Source organism: Scleropages formosus, chromosome 18, assembly GCF_900964775.1.
Source record: "Scleropages formosus chromosome 18, fSclFor1.1, whole genome shotgun sequence".
Classification (NCBI taxonomy): Eukaryota; Metazoa; Chordata; class Actinopteri; order Osteoglossiformes; family Osteoglossidae; genus Scleropages; species Scleropages formosus.
In genome coordinates, this window is record NC_041823.1 from 20661746 (window position 1) to 20679500 (window position 17755).

Consider the following 17755-nt stretch of genomic DNA (forward strand, 5'->3'; position numbering starts at 1 on the left):
GCCATGCATGTTTACCCAACAGCAGTCCCAGTCCCGGGATCTGAACATGATTCAGCCCAGCTTTGTCTAAAGCAGCAACTTGTTATGGTGACTAAAATACAATGCAAAACAAATGGGGAAAAATTTAAACAAAATAATGGGATATTTTCAACCCCGAATCGGTGAGAAGGCTCGCTTTCCATGACGGCAGACAGAGTCCCCCACTTTCTCCATGCTTTGTGCTCCAGCTCGTGATGGTTATGACAGCGCTTAATTGCTGAGCACTGGGGGGGTAGTGACGTCATCATCTTGCAGTTGCCTGCGTTGCAGACGGAGTGTTGCTCGGGAACGCGCTTCTTGTTGTCGGGCTGGTAGCTGCGTGAAGGCGAAGCAGCCGTTCGCCTCTGCTTTGTGTCGCGAGCCGATAGTGAGGCGTCGGTGTCTGAGGGCTACCGGTGCGAGCTAAAGTAAAGGAGCTAGCGGAGTTAACACACTCGCTGGATGTACGCGCAGCACGGGAGGGCCACACTGCGTGTTTTTTTGTTTTTAACCGTGAATCCGCCATGCACGTATTCCGCCGGAGTTTAATCATGTTCCGTTGTTCGATCTGCGGGGCAGCGCTGTAGGCCCCGTTGTGTCCTCGCGCTGGAGTGTTGGGGTGTCGCGCGAGCCGCTTGTTGGCCCGCGAACCTGCTGCTGGACTGTGTGGCGCGCGCACCTTAACTTAAGCGGCGTACGAAAAACGGAGAATCGCCGCGACAGCTTCTCGTCGAGTCTCTGAAAATGTGAGAAATAACGTGCGAGTAGGTGAGTTTCCGTGTTTATTTTTTTTTAATTCAATATTCAGTGTGATTATCATTATAATATTCTACTCACACCAGCCGCAGGGCAAAAAAAATGAGAAAACAAAGGCAAATAAAATAACATTATCTCTCTCCCTAACCAGCGGGTAATTGTAATTATTCTCAGTATTATTCAGAAGAATGAGGCAGCTCTTTTCCGTAAATGTTTTGGAGTTAGTTACAGAATAAGCTGCCGACGTAAATATGAAATTTAACCCGAAGAGACGCGTCGCGTCGTATGTGTGTGTCAGCTCTCGAGCGGTAACAATAACACACAGTCGGCGCCGGGCGGGTACTGCTTCAAAGTTGGCCTTTTTTTGCCTCATAAATATTTTGCTTTCGATGTACAGTACACATCCGGGTCTTTATAAGTGTGAAACTGAAGCAGATGTTTCCCGGACCCGTGGTGTGAACTGTCCTGCACACTCTCGGACTCGCCTGTGATGTCTACTATCCGTGTGTGTGTGTGTGTGTGTGTGTGTGTGAGAGAGAGATGTTTTTACCAGCAACCACAAAAGGACACAAGGAAATGGAATGAGACATGAAACCGACTGAAATGGTGTAATGTTGATGAGGATGATGATGGTGGTGGTGCTGGAGTGTACTCAGTACTGTGTTTTGGCTGCGCAGCAGAGATCAGTGGCATCCTCTGATTCTTCCTCCTCATGGACACATGGTTTGTTTTGCTCTCTTGGACATGCTGCCGACAGCACTGCATCTGTCATTTGACAGCAGTCCGTTTTTGCACTTAAGGAAACACTTGTTTATAAGTAGTCGCATGCGGTACAACTCTGAGCTGCTTCTGTCTGCAGATCGCTCCCGTTGTGTTGTTGGCGGGTGATGTTTTGCACGGTGCCATCTGTGTACCGTTACTGTCAGGCATCGTATAGAATTTTCTCTCTCTCTCTCTCTGTCTGTCTGTCCTGTGTGCTCCAGGCACCCTGATCACAAGGAAGTTCATCTAGTGACTGCCACTCCCTCCCGGACCAGGTTAGGGAGACATGGCCTCCTACTGCCTTCTCCTTGTGGTGGTCCTGCTGTGGGCCTGGACCCCTGCTAGCCAAGCTGGAGACTGTAAGGGTATCAGGCAGGTGCTGAGGGGGCCACCAGGGTATGTCACGGATGGGCCAGGCAACTACTCTGTCAACGGCAACTGTGAATGGCTTATTAAAGGTAAAAATGAAAAAAGGTGGGAGGCAATTCAGAACTGGTGAAGGGGTTTAGGATAAAGTTATAAAGCAGAAAGCCTTTCATTTAGACTGCTGAAAAGATGCAGAAATTGCAGAATCCTTATTATTTTTGTTCTTATCATTATGTAGCTATAGGGTATAAAAATTACATTCATTATGAAACCAGGAAGTTTAAAGCAAAGCACATCAAACTGTTATTGCCCCTTTGATAGAAGCTCTCCAAAATACCCCTCCACTTAACCAGTTGGAGAGTTGTTTTTGTCCTGGAGATCAGGCCAACGCAATTATGGTAAAATGCATTATGTGCTGTCAGATTCTACAACTGTGTACCGTGTGGCCAAACTGATATCAGTATAAGTATTCCCTTAGTTTAAACGCATAGATATTTATTGTGTTTGGTCATTTGAGCTTGATTTTTTTCTAGCATGGCACACTGCTGCAAGTCATGTTGCTGAAGCTAGAAACTCAGTGTGAGGAGACTGGCTTCAAGAAAATGTTGAATTTTGTTCTGTAACTATCTGACTCCGACTTAGTTTGAAATGGGGATTTATTCTTGCTTATAAACTGAATGGTTGTATGCTGTCTTGGTATGTTTCAAGGGACTTCTGCAAAATATAATTTAAGCAACTCATTGTTGCATTTTGTAATCTTTTTCAAAAAATGATTTAAAGAAAGAAGAAATTTTCACTTTTCTTTCCAACCGGCATACTTTGGTGTTGGAAATGCAGGGGGTTGTTTTACAATTGCCTTACAGTTATTGTGCGAAGATACACTGAAAGTGAACTTGCTGGTCTTAGTGCAAATCGCTTGTGAAAACATTTGTCATCAGCTTGGACATTAATACTTTTTAGTTGACAAAATTGTTCCTTTGGTCAGTTTTGGAGTGAGTGATTTGTATACTTGAAATATTTGCTTAAAAGTCAGTTCCCTGATTCTGCTTTTACCACCTTTCCTACTCTGACCTTTCTCACAGCCCCCAGCAGCAGTTACAGCATAGTCCTGAATTTCACCTTCATGGAGACAGAGTGCACTTATGATTACCTGTTTGTGTATGACGGTGACTCGTACCGCAGCCCCCTGCTCGCCAGCCTCAGTGGTACCACCCTACCGGAGCCTATAGAGGCCAAATCTGGCAAGGTAATGATATGTGTAAAGCACTTGAAACCAGTAGCAGTGATACATATGATAATTATGTATATGTGTATAGAGCTTATAACAGTGTGTGCTTTTCAAGCTAAGTTCTGGAAGCTGAAATATTTGAAATTATCTGTTTTGCACTAAGATTGCTATGGCCTGGTGTCCCATCCAGGGCTCACCCCCCCTCAGCCTTGTGCCCAGTGATTCTGGGATTGGCTTTGGATCACCACGATCCTGATGAGAACAAGCAGTTATTGAAAATGCGTGGATGGATGGATGTTTAACACCACTAACGAGAAAATAAGATGTACTGAACAAAGAGTAGATTGGGTGGCTTTGACAGTTCTACCTATTTTCTGTCTGTCTCTGAAAGATGCTGCTTCACCTATTCAGTGATGCCAACTACAATTTGCTGGGCTTCAATGCTACATACTCCTACTCGGTGTGTCCAGGGGCCTGCAGTGGGCACGGCCGCTGTGACTCTGCCTCGGCCCGCTGTCTGTGCCATGTGGGCTGGGGTGGGCCAGACTGCACCATCCCACTCTGCTCCCAGTCCTGTTCTCTGCATGGCTCTTGTGATAAGGTGACCAGTAGGGGAGGGGACTAAAACTGATGTTTTTATGCAGCTCCTGTATGCTTTTAACAGTCAGTTATGATTTTTTAGAATAGAGATTTTATTGTACTTAGTAATTTTTTTTTTTTTTAAATTTAAATCATGATCTTGTGGTACAGAAATACACTGACCACAATATTCAGAGGAGGAAATCCTGTGCTTAATGAAAGATCAGTGTTATGCGTTACTTGGCTAGCATACACTCACGTTCTTGACCGTGTTGTCTCTACAGAGGAGCGAACGGTGCCTTTGTAGCTCTGGCTTTGTGGGGCGGAGCTGCCAGCTGGGTCTCCGTGATGACAGCGGGGTAGGACAGTGGTGGGAGGTGAGCAAAGGTGATGCCTACATACCTCATCGCACTGCTGCAGCTGGAGTGTACCTACCAGCAGCTGGAGCATTGTACCTTTTTGGAGGTGAGAGGGTTACAGCGAAGGTAGATTGCACTTATATCCATACTGTCAGTGTTTTTTTTTTTTTTTTGTATTTACATGAAAGCAAGTCCATGCTTCAGTGTTTGTTGAATCTGGCATATTTTCCGCCTGTCAGCAGACATGGTGACTGGGGATCCTTCGGCTATTGCCTTTTCAAAAGTGCTACTGTTGCTGCATGCTAAGAGATTCTTCTTTTTCTTCCTAACATGTACTGAAAACACACATACAAGTGATACACTTAAAGTCATGTTTATTTTGTTCTGCTATGTGGTGGCCTCTGGCTTTTTGAGGTTGGATTATGAAGTTGAGGAGAGTATACAGTGTCTGACTCAGTACTAATTGGTGGATCATTTCCATCAGACTGGTGAGCATGTGTTCTTTATTTTATTTACTGTTGCTTTTCAGGTTTTGATTTGAACCAAGCTCTGGGGGACCTGGTAAAATACAACTTCACCAGCAATCAGTGGGAACAGATTTCAAACACAGATTTGCCAGTAAGAATGTGCTAGTAAACCCACATTACATAAAATAAACCCTTAGGCATCATGTCACAAGGTTTAATGGTGGTGATGTTTTTTTTGGTATAGTCTTGTTTCTGATACTTACAACCAGTTTAGTTTATCTAATGGGAGTGTTATAGTCCTGAAGTATCCCTGTCTCATCTTCTCTTTATTTTTTTTTAAGGAACAGAAAACAGGAAGGTAATTTTTCCTCTGTCTTTTCCAGGCTGCTCGGCACTCGCACATAGCTGTGGAGTGGCAGGGGACAATGGTCATCTTTGGCGGGGAGCTTGCCAATGGTTCCCTTGCCAATGACATCTGGATGTACCGCCCATTGGAGAACTATTGGCAGCAGCTTGGACAATGGAACTCTCCGGATGCACCAAAACTGGCCAACCATGCTGCTGCTGTTGTGGACAGCTACCTTTACGTGTTTGGGGGTAAATCTTATTAATGACGTTGGCGATGGGGCTAAATGTATTAATGAAACAGTTGCATAAAAAAAGTTTCTGTTCTCTTAGCTGATGCTTAACTACTTCTCATGTCTCCCTTAGGACGTACTGAAGAAGATATGTTTTCTTCCTCTCTCTATCGTTTTGAGCTGAGGAGAGGTGTGTGGGAAATAGTGCACCCCTCAGGGGGGAAGCCCCCCGCCACAGCAGGACACTCGATGGTCTTTCACGCCCCCTCCCGAACCCTGCTGGTCTACGGTGGGCACAGACCCACCACTGCCAGGTGAGATAGGAGGAGAGTGTGATGTCACTAATGCGGGAGGCTCAGTTAAGACAACAAAGTGTGTCACTGTTGGGCAGCACAGTGAGTATCGCTGTTGTCCCACAGCACCTGGGTGGTGTGAGAGGACATGAGTTCGATCCCCGCTCGGTGGAGTTTGCATGTTCTCTCCGTGTCTGCGTGGGTTTCCTCCCACAGTCCAAAGACATACTGTTCAGGTGGATTGGTGATGAAGTCACCCATAGTGTGTGAGTGACAGTCTGTTTCACTGATGTATGAATGAGTAACTCATTGTAAATAGTGTATATAGCAGTATAAGTCAGCTTGGGTGAATAAAGTGTGACTGATAACATTCTGTAGTGTTCACTGGAAGTTCTTTGTAGAAAAGTGTCTGCTAAATTAAGTAATGCAAACGTGTCACTATTCATCCTCAACATTTAATCCTGATTTTCCCCTTTATACTCACTTCAGGTTTAGTGTGCGTGTAAACTCTACAGACATTTTCCATGTGGACAAGCGCTTTTGGACCTCCTTCCGCTCACGTTTCCCTGCCAGCGGCCCAAGGGAAAGGGCATTCCATTCTGCCACAGTCATCGGCAACTACATGGTGGTGTATGGTGAGTGGCCTAGAGCTTTTGAACTCCATGACTTCTGTTGGGTTTCCCATCGTCTGTCTAACTGGTGATATTAGAGAACTGTGTCTGGTGTTACTTCGTCTCTGAAATTGTAAGAAGGGCAACATGTTTCTCGCAGCACAGACCCATCGACTTTCTGTTTCTATACTACTTCACTCTCTCAGGAGGTAATGTGCACATCCATTACCAGGAGGAAAAATGCTATGATGAGGAGATTTTCTTCTACCACCTAGGCTGTCACCAGTGGGTCATGGCTGCGGAGAGCCCCATACACAGTGAGTTGCACCCATTAATACCATCAGAGCACAGTGACTGTTAGAGTGGGATAAGATGGTCGCACAGGCATTTGAACAGAGATGCAGAGAGATCAAGAACATCCTTTGGAGCAATCAGAATGCTAGGTTACAGAGATTAGCACTGCTACCTGTGTTTGCAAGAGACTTGTTATGTATGTAAGAAGGTTGGCAATGTGTCAGCAGTTTTAAACATGTTTTAAAAAATCTTTGGCCTAACAGTACTGACAGTCTCTTTTCCTTCTGTGAAGGAGGGGTGCCTGTGCGTGGGCGCTACTCTCATGTAGCTGCAGTGATGGAGGGGCGAGTGCTTTTGATTGCTGGCGGTTACAGTGGGGTTGCTCGAGGAGATCTGCTGGCATACAAGGTTCCTCTGTTTGTTAGTAGCGATCCTGGAGATAGGGTAAGTAAGCGTGAGCAGAAAGGAAAGGTAGCAGGCACTGAGAGGCAGAGAAAAAGGCACAGAAGGAATAAATTTAATTTTTCCTTAAAATAATTGGTCCATTGGCTCAACAACTTATCACAGTTGAGATTAGAAATGTGTTTGGTTATTCATTTTACATGTTTGTCCACTCAAATAAAAGCTTAATAAACACAGTTTATGTGGTGGTTGCAGTCTGTAAAATCCTTGAATATAATAAATAAAAATACTCTTAACCAACTTTTCTTTTCAACCATTTTACATGTCTTATCTCCACAAAAGCATTCAGTTCTGATTGTTCACTGATTCATCTCATAAATGTGTGCAACATTCCCTCATCTTACTGACCGCCAATACTCACAAACTGGCATGATTCAAACATACTAGAACCAGGGTTGATTAAGGGAGTCCTACCCTCCTATTTTTGTTCGCAGTATTGGCACATATCAGTTAGGCATGTAACAGTATGAAATGCACAACTTTGAAAGTTTCTAACATGAGGAATCAGTTTATTTAAGAGGAATTTGCTAATTCATTTTGAAACATTTTAAAAGTTTATACTTGTGCAAGCTAAGTGATAAGGTTCTCGGTTCTGACTCCTTTGTGGTGGAACGACCTCCCCCTCTCTCAGAACTGCAGATTCTCTGTCCACATTTTAAAAGGGTTGTAAAACTCACCTTTTCCAGACTCACTTCTTTACCTTTCACGCGTGGGACCACCAAGCGGGCAGATGTGGAAGAGCATAGTGGTCTGGTTGGGGTGTAGCAGTGTATCAAGTCTTGTAGATATCTGGGAGCAGTTCTACTGATGCATTTGTAGGCCATAACCAGGGTCTTAGAGTAAAGTTTTATGCAGCTACTCCTGTGATGAACATTGGTTTATATGGTGGAAAGAAACTACCTGCACTTAGGTATCACGCGTCTGCATCTAAGTTTCTCTTTCTGCTAATGTAATGCAAACAATGTATTTTCTATGACATGTGCGTCGCTTGGAGAAAAGCGTCTGCTAAATGAATAAATGTAAATGTAAAATGAAAGATGAGGTGTGGAAAAAACTACAGTCAGAAATCGTGTGTGTGTGTGTGTGTGTGTGTGTGTGTGTGTGTTTAGAGGCAATAATGATGAATCTTTGCCACAGGATGCTGTGTGTGCGGAGGCTCCAGATGAGAGCATGTGCCTGAGGAACCCTGAGTGCAGCTGGTGTGAAGGCCGTTGCAGGGAGTACCATCCGACCAATCCGGTAACAGAGCTCTGTACCCTTCACCACTTCTACCTCTACCTCACACAGGCACAGTCTAACTTGATTTTTTTTTCCCCCTTATTCTCCACAGTGTGGCAGTACTGGGTGCCTGGGCCTTGCACGGTTCCTTTCCGACTGCCAGTCCTGTGTGGTGTTTAGTGGGGTGCCAGGTTCACTCCCCCGGGCCCCCGGAGATTTCGGCTGGTGTGTGCAGAATGAATCCTGTCTACCTGTGTCAGGTAAGGAGGGGGTCGTCTGTTGTGAGTGGTGAGGGAGACCCACGAGGAAAGCCAGTCATGCTTTCAGCCTAGTTCTGAGTCACACATGAGCCTGGAATTCTCTGTGCTAAAATTTCGCTTCTTTCCGCTCTCTTAGAGCGGAGTGCATGCCGTGTGGACCAGATCTCGGGGGCTTATGGCTGGTGGGGGGAGCGCACACGCTTCCTCACTTCCCTCCATTCCTGCCGCATCGAGAACTACGTCCCCGGGATGCACCTGCTCACATTCCAGCACCCACGCAACAACTCGCAGCCTGATAAGGTACTGTCAAGGTGGTCTTCTGCCTCCAGCCTTCTCTCCTTCCTCTATTTTTTTCTTACTCTGCCACTATTTCTGTTTGTGCCTCTGCATCTCCTTTGTCCTGGGTTGTGTCCACACAGCAGTGGTTCTAAGCCATGGACTTGGTAGGCTGCAGTGTCTGCATTTAGTGTCCCAGCAGTTAAGCACTGGATTGAAAGTACTAGTATTCAGAAGTTTGGAATCACTCAGAAGTGTTCTTGTTTTGATAAAACTGATATTTTTTTTCACCAAGGTAGCATTAATTTGGTCAGAATTGAATCAACATACTGACAGTGTCATTACACTGTTTGTACTTCATCTAACTGTGGTATGCATCAAAATTAACATTCATCAAAGAATCCTCTGTGCAACAATTGCAGCTCTGCAGACCTTTGGCATTTTACTTGTCAGTCTCTGAAGAATATTCAGGGGAAGTTTCAACCCATGCCTTCTGTAGCGCTTCCCAGAGGTGTGACTGACTCGTAGGGCATTTTTCTCTGACCTTATTGCAAAGCACTTCCAACAAGAGCTCGGAAGGGTTGAGACCTGGCGATTGTGACGGCTAGTTTATCAAAGACGGTACTCCAGCTTCCTGTTTCTTTACCAAATAGATTTTGGATAGCTTAGAAATATGCTTCCAATCGCTGTGCTGCAGCATGATGAAATTTGCACCAACGCGCTGTCCGCAGGGGATGGCATGAAGCTGTAAAATAGTGGTGACCATTCTGGTTTGTTATTCCTTGCATTCTCTGTACATCTCCCATAATACCAGCACCAAAGCAGCCTGATACCATTACATTTCTTCTGCCATGCTTGGCTGACTGAAGGTATCAGGTATTCCTCCAACATCCTTTCATTTGTTCTACCTCTCCCATGTGTTCTCTAGCTTGATCCAAAGACCTCAAACTTATTTATCCACCTGCAATACTCGTACAGTTATCTGACGTCAAATGTCTGTGTTCTTTTGCCCATTTTAACCACCCCCCCAGTTTCAGACATCACTTTTTCTTTAAAACTTTACATCTAAGGCCACCATCCTGGAGTCATTATTTCCCTGTTGCAGCTGATACTGCTATTTAGTGTTTACTATTTAGGCAAGCAGCCAAATAAGGACCTGGAAGGCATCTGTTGTACTTATCCTCTTGTGCAGTTGTGCATCTGAGATTTCCACTTCTTTTTTGTTAGATCCAGTTTGCCTTCCTCTCCCAAGATGATAGTGGACAGCTTTGTACGAAATCTCATTTCGCAAAACAATACACTGACAATACACTGCTTCAGGAAGCTATTTTACGTTGGCCATTTTTGAACCCAGAAATTAACTTTAGGAATACCAGAACCTTGGAACCCAGGGAAACACAGTTTACATGCTTTATTGAACGGAATGCATTTCAGCTATGCTAACACAAATTACAAAGGATTTTCTAAAAAACAATTAGTATTTAAGCATGACTAATTAAGAACGAGCTAAGAGTTTAACGTTACGACACTTGAGTAATGGCGACTGAAAACGGGGCTCTGTAGTCATATCAGAATCACAAGCTGATTTATTTGGCCAAGTATGCACAGCCATACAAGAAATTAGGCTTTGGTTCCCAATGGTTCATAGTGTAGAGTAGACAAAAAAAAACACGATATACATATAAATATAAATACATACAGGGATTCAGTTTGGCGGGGGGGAATAAATAATGGGGGATGGAATAAATAATCAGGGAGGCAATAAGTAAGAGGAAGAATGTTAGTCTGCGCAATACTATCAGCTGTTCATGGACATAAGAGTGGTGAAAAATTGTTTAAACTGCTCTCCAGTGGGTCTGGGGTTCGAGTCCCGCTTGGGGTGCCTTGTGACGGACTGGCGTCCCGTCCTGGGTGTGTCCCCTCCCCCTCCGGCCTTACGCCCTGTGTTGCCGGGTAGGCTCCGGTTCCCCGTGACCCTGTGTAGGACAAGCGGTTCTGAAAATTGTGTGTGTGTGTGTGTGTGTGTGTGTGTGTGTGTGTGTGTGTGTGTTTAACAATAAATTATAAATCCATCATTTCAAGCAGTGATAGCCATTTGTGACATTAGCAATGATTATCTTGCCTATATTTTTAAATTAATTTAATGGTGCCTTGATTTTAAAAAATAGTATTGATTCTTTCAAAAACATGTAAATTTCAGTGATTCCAAACTTTTGAACACTAATGTATTGCTTCCCAAAGTAACACTGAGGTTGTTTTTATATTAGGTATCTGAACACATGTTGATTTGCAAAGACCAGAGATTAGAACCACTAGTTTGTACGCCTCCATCACATACCCTTCCTAGAAATTTTGCTAAAGTCAGGAGTGATATGTATGTTTACCCACTTTCTCACTCCTGTTTGCTCCATCCACTCCAGGTATCCATTCTGCGTAGCACCTCTATTATACTGAGCCCCTCCACTGAGATGGATGTCACCTTGCAATTTCGGGGCTTTATCCACCCTCTGTTGGGTGCGCCTCCACCCGCGCCCCCTCCACAAGAGACTGTTGCCATGTGGGCCCGGATACAGCGCCTCCATTTTATGGCTCGCATGGCCTCGGGGCCAAACTCCCTCAAGCTGGTAGGAGTGTGCAAGACACGAAAAAGTAATGTCTGACAGCCGAGTTGGGCGTTGGGAGTCCCCTCATGCTTCCCTCCTTTCTCATCTCAGTCGGAGCTGGTCGGTCACTGGACAGCCCATCAAGAGAAGGACAGTCATCTCCTAACCCGACCAGGAGGAGGACGCCTTTTCCAGAACCTGACCAGGGGGAACCGCTACCTGGTGGAGGCAGAGGGCTACCTCAACAATTCTGGCTCGGGGCACACTAGTGAGATGGCCCTGACATGGAACCGGACTGCACTTCCAGGTGGCAGTGTAAGTTCACCCCTGCAGGCCTTGCGTACTGTGAGCACAGTGCAGCAGTTCTCCAAAGGAATGGATTCATTCAGGTATAACTTTTAAATTAATTTAATGGTACCTTGATTTTAAAAAATAGTATTGATTCTTTCAAAAACGTGTAAATTTCAGTGATTCCAAACTTTTGAACACTAATGTATTGCTTCCCAAAGTAACACTGAGGTTGTTTTTATATTAGGTGTCTGAACACATGGTGGTTTGCAAAGACCAGAGATAAGAACCACTAGTCATCTACATTTCCATTTCCTATTTTGCAAAATACGACATCCTGGACTTTTATTCTTTTGTTCATTTATTCATTTGCAGATGCTTTTTTTCAAAGTGATGTAAAACTCAGAGTAAACAGAAATGTATTTTGCCAGCAGGTGAGCTATAGATGCCATTCTCAAAGCAGTCAGTTTGTCCATAGCTTACACGAGTAGCTGCATATAGAGCTCTCACACACACATTGTCTTAACCGCTTGTCCCATACGGGGTCGCGGGGAGCCAGAGCCTACCCGGCAACACAGGGCGTAAGGCTAGAGGGGGAGGGGACATACGCAGGACGGGATGCCAGTCCGTCGCAAGGCACCCCAAGCGGGACTCGAACTCCAGACCCACCAGAGAGCAGGACCCGGTCCAACCCACTGCGCCCCCCATGCATGTAGAACTGATAGTGATATAAAGGTAATTGTGACAGTTGTGGAATTTTGTCGGTCACCCTGGAGGAGGCAATAAAACTCACTCTGAGTCAAAGCATATTTTCTCGCAACACCAGCCAACAGGAGATCCCCTAACTGGAGGGAGTCTCTCTGATCAATCCCTTGTTGCTCTTTTTATTCATGCAGTCGTTTACATATTCATTAACGGCTGTTTACATGGTATTTTTCCAAGTTCAGCTCTGTTTTACACGTGCTCTTTCACCTAGTTTCATGTCGTGTCTTGTCGTCGTCTTTTCACGTCACAACTAGATGTTTTATCTTTTTTTCTTAGTGTTGCCTCGACCTTAATTTCTTGTGCATGCAAAAAAGTACTCTTCTCAGCTTTTCTAGGCTTAAACACGTGTCAAGACACTTTGTTTTTGCAGTCTGGATTACACACTTTCTACAAGCACAGGATATATATCTTGCAAGCAATAGTCACAACCACCCATTTATGCAATCATTGCATAGCCTCTAGCCTACAAATGCCTTTAAGTTTAATGCACTTAATTTAACTCCACACAGTGCAGGGAAGGATTATGGAGCAGATAAGAGACCAGGAGAGAGGTGGGTCTAAAGGTGATGTTTGACAACCCTTAAATTTTGAGAGAGGGAATCGCCACTCTGAGAATGGGAGCTCATTCTATTACATGAGAGCCAAAACCCTTCCACTTTTTGATTTTGGTTATACATTGGGTCATCAAGCATTCAAAAAGCATAGCAGTCTAGCTGGGGTGTAGTAAATGATGAGGTCCTGCAATTAATGTGGAAGCTTTAGGCTCAAAGTCCATAATCTTCAGTGTTGCTGCTCTGTGCTGGTTTTGGGAACCCAGAGCACAGCACTTACGTCCCACCCATTGACATGCCTGCAGGAGATCTCCTTCCTGTTTCTGGAGCCCTATCGCTCCAGCTCCTGCTCTGAGTATCATTCCTGCCTGGCATGCCTGGCGGACCAGTCCTGCGGTTGGTGCTCCCCACAGAACCGCTGCCTTCTTCGCGTTCACTCCTCCCTTGAACCCTGCCATGAGGTGGACACCCAGGAGGAACGTCACCTGCTCATGGTGCCCCAGCACTGCACTCTGTGTGAGGACTACCGTGACTGTGCTACCTGCACTCAGGTATGGAAATGGAGTGGGAGGACACTGTGTATCCTCGCCCAGGCTTGCACAGTTGGGTAGACGTGGGGGTTCAGACGTAGCATGGAGAAGTGAGGTTCTTCAGTCACTGCGATGCCTCAAGTGCTTCGTCAGTGTTTCAGCCAGTGTTTGTCTCTCACCCAATTAGTGTGCCTCTTTTTTCACTGCATGAACTCAGTCTTTTCGGTCAATAATCTGCTGCCACAATGTCTGACCCTATTTGACTCCCTTAATGGCAGGACCCCTACTGTGAGTGGCAGATCAGCTCTAGCAAGAAAGGTGACTACCAGTGCAGTCGAAGGGGAAGGCTGGAAGGCTCCATCCGTGAGCCATGGGGGTGCCCTAAAGTCTGTAACCAGTGAGTTAACGCTCTTCCTGCCTCTGTTCTATCACTTTCAACGGTCTGAACATCTAGGCTTAGTTGTCCCTTTGTCCCATAAGTACCATTTTAACAGTCCAATGGATTTTAGCATAGTCTCCTCTATCCACATTTTCTCACAGAAGGAGGACCTGTGACGAGTGTCTGGCCAACTCTAGCCAGTGTGCTTGGTGTGAGTCTGCCCAGGCGTGCTTCTACTTCGCTGCCTATCTCACCAAATACCCATATGGGGAATGTCGCGACTGGTATGACAGGTAAATAATGTGCCTGCTGCTCCCAAAGTGAGAGGTTACTCCCTTTCCTTATTCTAACTACAGCTGCCAAACATTGCCAGTGGAATGCATCTTTTTTTGGTCTATGGCAAATTTCATTAAAAGGGATTTTCTTGAGAATTTCCCTAAAATCAAAAGGCACTGTGTTGTTTCTTGTGCTTGTTATCTTTCAGTTTCTCTGAGTAAAATGCTTCTCTGTCTGTAAGACTTGGGGGCCACCATCTTGTTGTGAACTTAGACACAGGGCTTTTCGTGTTGTCTTCTTTCTGTGTTACATTGTGCATATTGCAGATGGGTGCTGATTTTTGCCCCTCCCCCTTTCTACCTAATGTCTGGCAGCGTCCACTCTGTTCCTCAATGCAAGCAGTGCTCGGCTCAGACCACTTGCGCTGACTGCATGCAGACGTTTCAGTGTGGCTGGTGTGGAGACTACAACAACCCCACCATCGGCAGGTCAGTCCCTGGCACAGTCTGCACTCATATTCTCTCCCACCCAAAGGTTCACACTGGCACAGTAGTTCACACTGCACCCCCTGCACAAGTGGTGTTTGTAAACAAGGTTCTGCAATGTAATAAGCAAAGCCAACCTGTCTGTCTCTCCTTTGAACACCCCTCTATGTCACTGATTCTCTTCATGTTATCCCTTGCTCTGCACCTTTTCCTTTTCTCCCTGTCCAGATGTCTCCGTGGAGATTGGGCAGGGCTTGACGACAACTCGTCTTTTAATTGCAGTGTTGCTGTGGCTGAAGTCAGAGCTTTGAGGTAGATGATCCTCTACAACTGACCAGAGAAATACTTACCGGCTCCTGTCTGTCATTTATTACCACTCATTTACATTGTTTACTCATTTAGTAGATGCGTTTCTCCAAATCAACTTACAGCAAATACTATTTAGTCTTTAGCCTACACCCGTTTCACCCAGAGTGACTTATAGGGCTAGATACATTATAGTAGAATCACTGTTCTCTACACCAGAGCATTGTAGCTCGCTCTCTCTTTCTCACACGCGCACACACACACGTTACGGGCAATTTACTCATCAGATCACTTGAAACACATGTCTTCAGACTGTGAAAACAGCTGCTGGAATAAACCCACGTGAAGATGGGGAGAACATGCAAACTCCACACAGACCTATTCCACATCCTCGCACCATCCAGGCACTCTTGAGACAAAAGTGCTACTTGCCGTACCACCATGCTGCCTTGTTTATGGACTTTATTGTACTTCATGCCTTAAATGTCATTACATCCCATAAGCAGTAGACTCTAGTGTGTTTTGCAAGTAGTTTCCATCAACATCCCCTTCTCCCAGCCCTGAGCCACAGACATCCTCGCCTCCTCGCGTGTCGGAGATGGAGATGGAGATGGAGCACCTGAACAGCATAGTGGAGGGTGAGAAAGAGGCAGTATGGTCCTACCCCTCATGCCCAGATGTAGAGGAGTGTCGCCTGGGGCTGCACAGCTGCCACCTTTTTGCCACATGCATCAACACACCTCAGTCATTCGAGTGTCACTGTGAGAGGGGCTACACTGGCGATGGGGTGCTGCACTGCAATCAGACGTGAGTATCTTCCCCCCTCCGCTGAGGTCACACGAGTGTAAAAACTTGGGTGAGGGCCAGACCCTAGCTAAGAGTGTGTAGAGGCTTGCCAGTGTCATCTTTTATGCCGTTGTATGCGGGGGGAGCATTTCATCTGGTGAAACCCACAAACTCAACAACTTCGTAAAGAAAGATGGTTCTGTTATTGGTCTGACCCACCTGGATGCAATGGCAAAGGTCAAAATGTGGAGGGAGCTGGAATCCATTTTGGATAACGGCTTACATCCTGTCCACATAGTGTTCTCCATGAGCTTTTTTAGTTCCCTTACTTTTCAACTACATTTTACAAAGAAGCACTTCAGGGTGGTCCATCTTACCAACTGCAATGTGTTGACATAATGCCACTCAAGAGCATGTTAGTTCCTTAACACATAGACACAGGGAAGTGCTTTGTGACAAGAGAGGTGTTGCACTTGTCAGCTGTGTAACTTTAATTTTAAATTGTTTATTTTTGTTGTTTGTTTTTTTGTTTGGGTGTAACTGTACACCCTGTTATGTGTCATCTGTTAAGCCACTGTACATGTGAATTTCCCTGCAGTGATGGAATAAAGAACTTGTCCTGTTCTAGAGTAGTGGGTGGCCTGATTCACAAGAATGACCTAATGAGTGATTGCTGTACAAAACACCGAAAGTAGTAGAAATGATTGAGTTGCACGTCTGGTACTAAAGTGACCTGTTACTGAGAGAATGATTCATTTGCCAGACTTTGTATGAACAACAAAACTGCGAGTTTACTTTTCAGTATCCCATTATCCAATTTACAGGTGTTACAATGAGTGCCGGGAGGGCCAGTGCAGCGGCAGCCCTCGGTTCGAGTGTGAATGTGCCCTCGGCTGGACGTCTGACCCCTCCACCATGGTCCTGAGTGGAGTTGAGTGTGATGTGGATTGTGGCTGCAATTTCCATAGCACTTGCGTCACTGCGCCTGGGATCTGCGATGAGTGCCAGGGTTAGCGTCTCTCGTACACCCTTCCTCGCTAATAATTATTTTCTGCCTGAAGTTGAGGAGTGTGTGTGAGAACTATGTTCTGCTTCTTTTTTGCACACCCTTATCCTCCCTAGACTTACAGTGCAGACCGCTTTATATACAATGGTTGGGAGATAAGCAGTCTAAGCTGAGTGTTTACATCATGAAAGGATCCTTTTAGCCAAATGAAAAATGGAATTTTTTCATCTGATTCTAAAAACTTGAAATATGTGTAACAACCACCAAGCACTTATTTAGCACTGTCATGAAGTTTTGCAGGTCATGCATTAACCTGCAAAACTTGTCAGTGTTGGAGCTTCGTGTATACTGTTACTGCATTGGATTGATGATCTTGTTGGAAGTGGTTTTACTGTGGTTTAAACCAAACAGGTCTGCTCCAGTTTTTCAGTTTTTACGGTGTTCCTTAAATGACTCCCTTTGCCCACTGTGTCCCACTGTCAGACTGGACAACAGGCCCACATTGTGAACAGTGCCGGCCAGGCAGCTTTGGCACAGCGCTAGCCGGGGGTGAGGGCTGCGTGCCATGCCAGTGCAATGGCCATGGGGACCCCCTGCAGGGCTACTGCCACAATCAGACGGGCCTCTGCTACTGCACCCACAACACCCAGGGGCCACACTGTGACAGCTGCCTACCAGGCTACTATGGGGATCCAAGGTGAATGTGAATATCTTGTTGGTCTGGCCTTAACAGAATTTGACTCGGGGGAATGGTGTGGTAGATTGTCTTGAAGGTGGACGAGACATTTTGTTACTCTTTGCTCTTTTACCATCATTAGTGGAATTTAACTGTTCTTCTATGTTGCTGGTGTTTCCATTTCTAGATATGTCTAAATGTAAGTTAATGTAATTGATGAGACAAATACAAACAGTGAGCGATAATCAGTATTGAATTATGTATATGCTCGGTTTTCCCATCCCGTAGGAACAACGGTACATGTTTCCGCCAGTGTCAGGGGCGCACTGTGCTCCTGTCTTCATCCTCTTCCTTGTCAATGCCCTTATCATCCTCACTGGGCTGGCGTGGGGGGTCTGGGGGTCAGGAGGGGCTGTCCCACTGCCTCTGGGTACTGTCTGTGTCTGAGGACCTGACTCCCTGCCTGCCAGGAGAGCTGTGCCCCTCTGTGGTGCTCATGCTGCACCCCGACTCACGTACCCAGTGCACTGTGAGTTTGATATTTACACTGTAAGGACCATTACGCAAACCAGTCAAG

At 45.5% G+C, this 17755-nt stretch overlaps 1 protein-coding gene across 1 annotated transcript in view; it reads left to right on the forward strand.

The window, feature by feature from the left end:
- Positions 1 to 299: 299 nt before the first annotated feature.
- megf8 (multiple EGF-like-domains 8) overlaps positions 300 to 17755 on the forward strand; it is a 28857-nt gene continuing 11401 nt past the window's right edge. Inside the window, exons 1-25 of the mRNA XM_018732248.2 lie at positions 300 to 786; positions 1758 to 1994; positions 2985 to 3148; positions 3522 to 3731; positions 3994 to 4174; positions 4598 to 4686; positions 4919 to 5132; positions 5247 to 5427; positions 5896 to 6041; positions 6224 to 6334; positions 6604 to 6755; positions 7911 to 8012; positions 8104 to 8251; positions 8388 to 8551; positions 10948 to 11151; positions 11242 to 11445; positions 13040 to 13285; positions 13543 to 13661; positions 13805 to 13936; positions 14294 to 14407; positions 14633 to 14716; positions 15269 to 15517; positions 16321 to 16505; positions 16986 to 17199; positions 17467 to 17707. Coding sequence (XP_018587764.2) covers positions 1823 to 1994; positions 2985 to 3148; positions 3522 to 3731; positions 3994 to 4174; positions 4598 to 4686; positions 4919 to 5132; positions 5247 to 5427; positions 5896 to 6041; positions 6224 to 6334; positions 6604 to 6755; positions 7911 to 8012; positions 8104 to 8251; positions 8388 to 8551; positions 10948 to 11151; positions 11242 to 11445; positions 13040 to 13285; positions 13543 to 13661; positions 13805 to 13936; positions 14294 to 14407; positions 14633 to 14716; positions 15269 to 15517; positions 16321 to 16505; positions 16986 to 17199; positions 17467 to 17707 — 4026 coding nt within the window. The 5' untranslated portion in view covers positions 300 to 786; positions 1758 to 1822. The remainder of the gene's footprint in view (positions 787 to 1757; positions 1995 to 2984; positions 3149 to 3521; positions 3732 to 3993; positions 4175 to 4597; positions 4687 to 4918; positions 5133 to 5246; positions 5428 to 5895; positions 6042 to 6223; positions 6335 to 6603; positions 6756 to 7910; positions 8013 to 8103; positions 8252 to 8387; positions 8552 to 10947; positions 11152 to 11241; positions 11446 to 13039; positions 13286 to 13542; positions 13662 to 13804; positions 13937 to 14293; positions 14408 to 14632; positions 14717 to 15268; positions 15518 to 16320; positions 16506 to 16985; positions 17200 to 17466; positions 17708 to 17755) is intronic.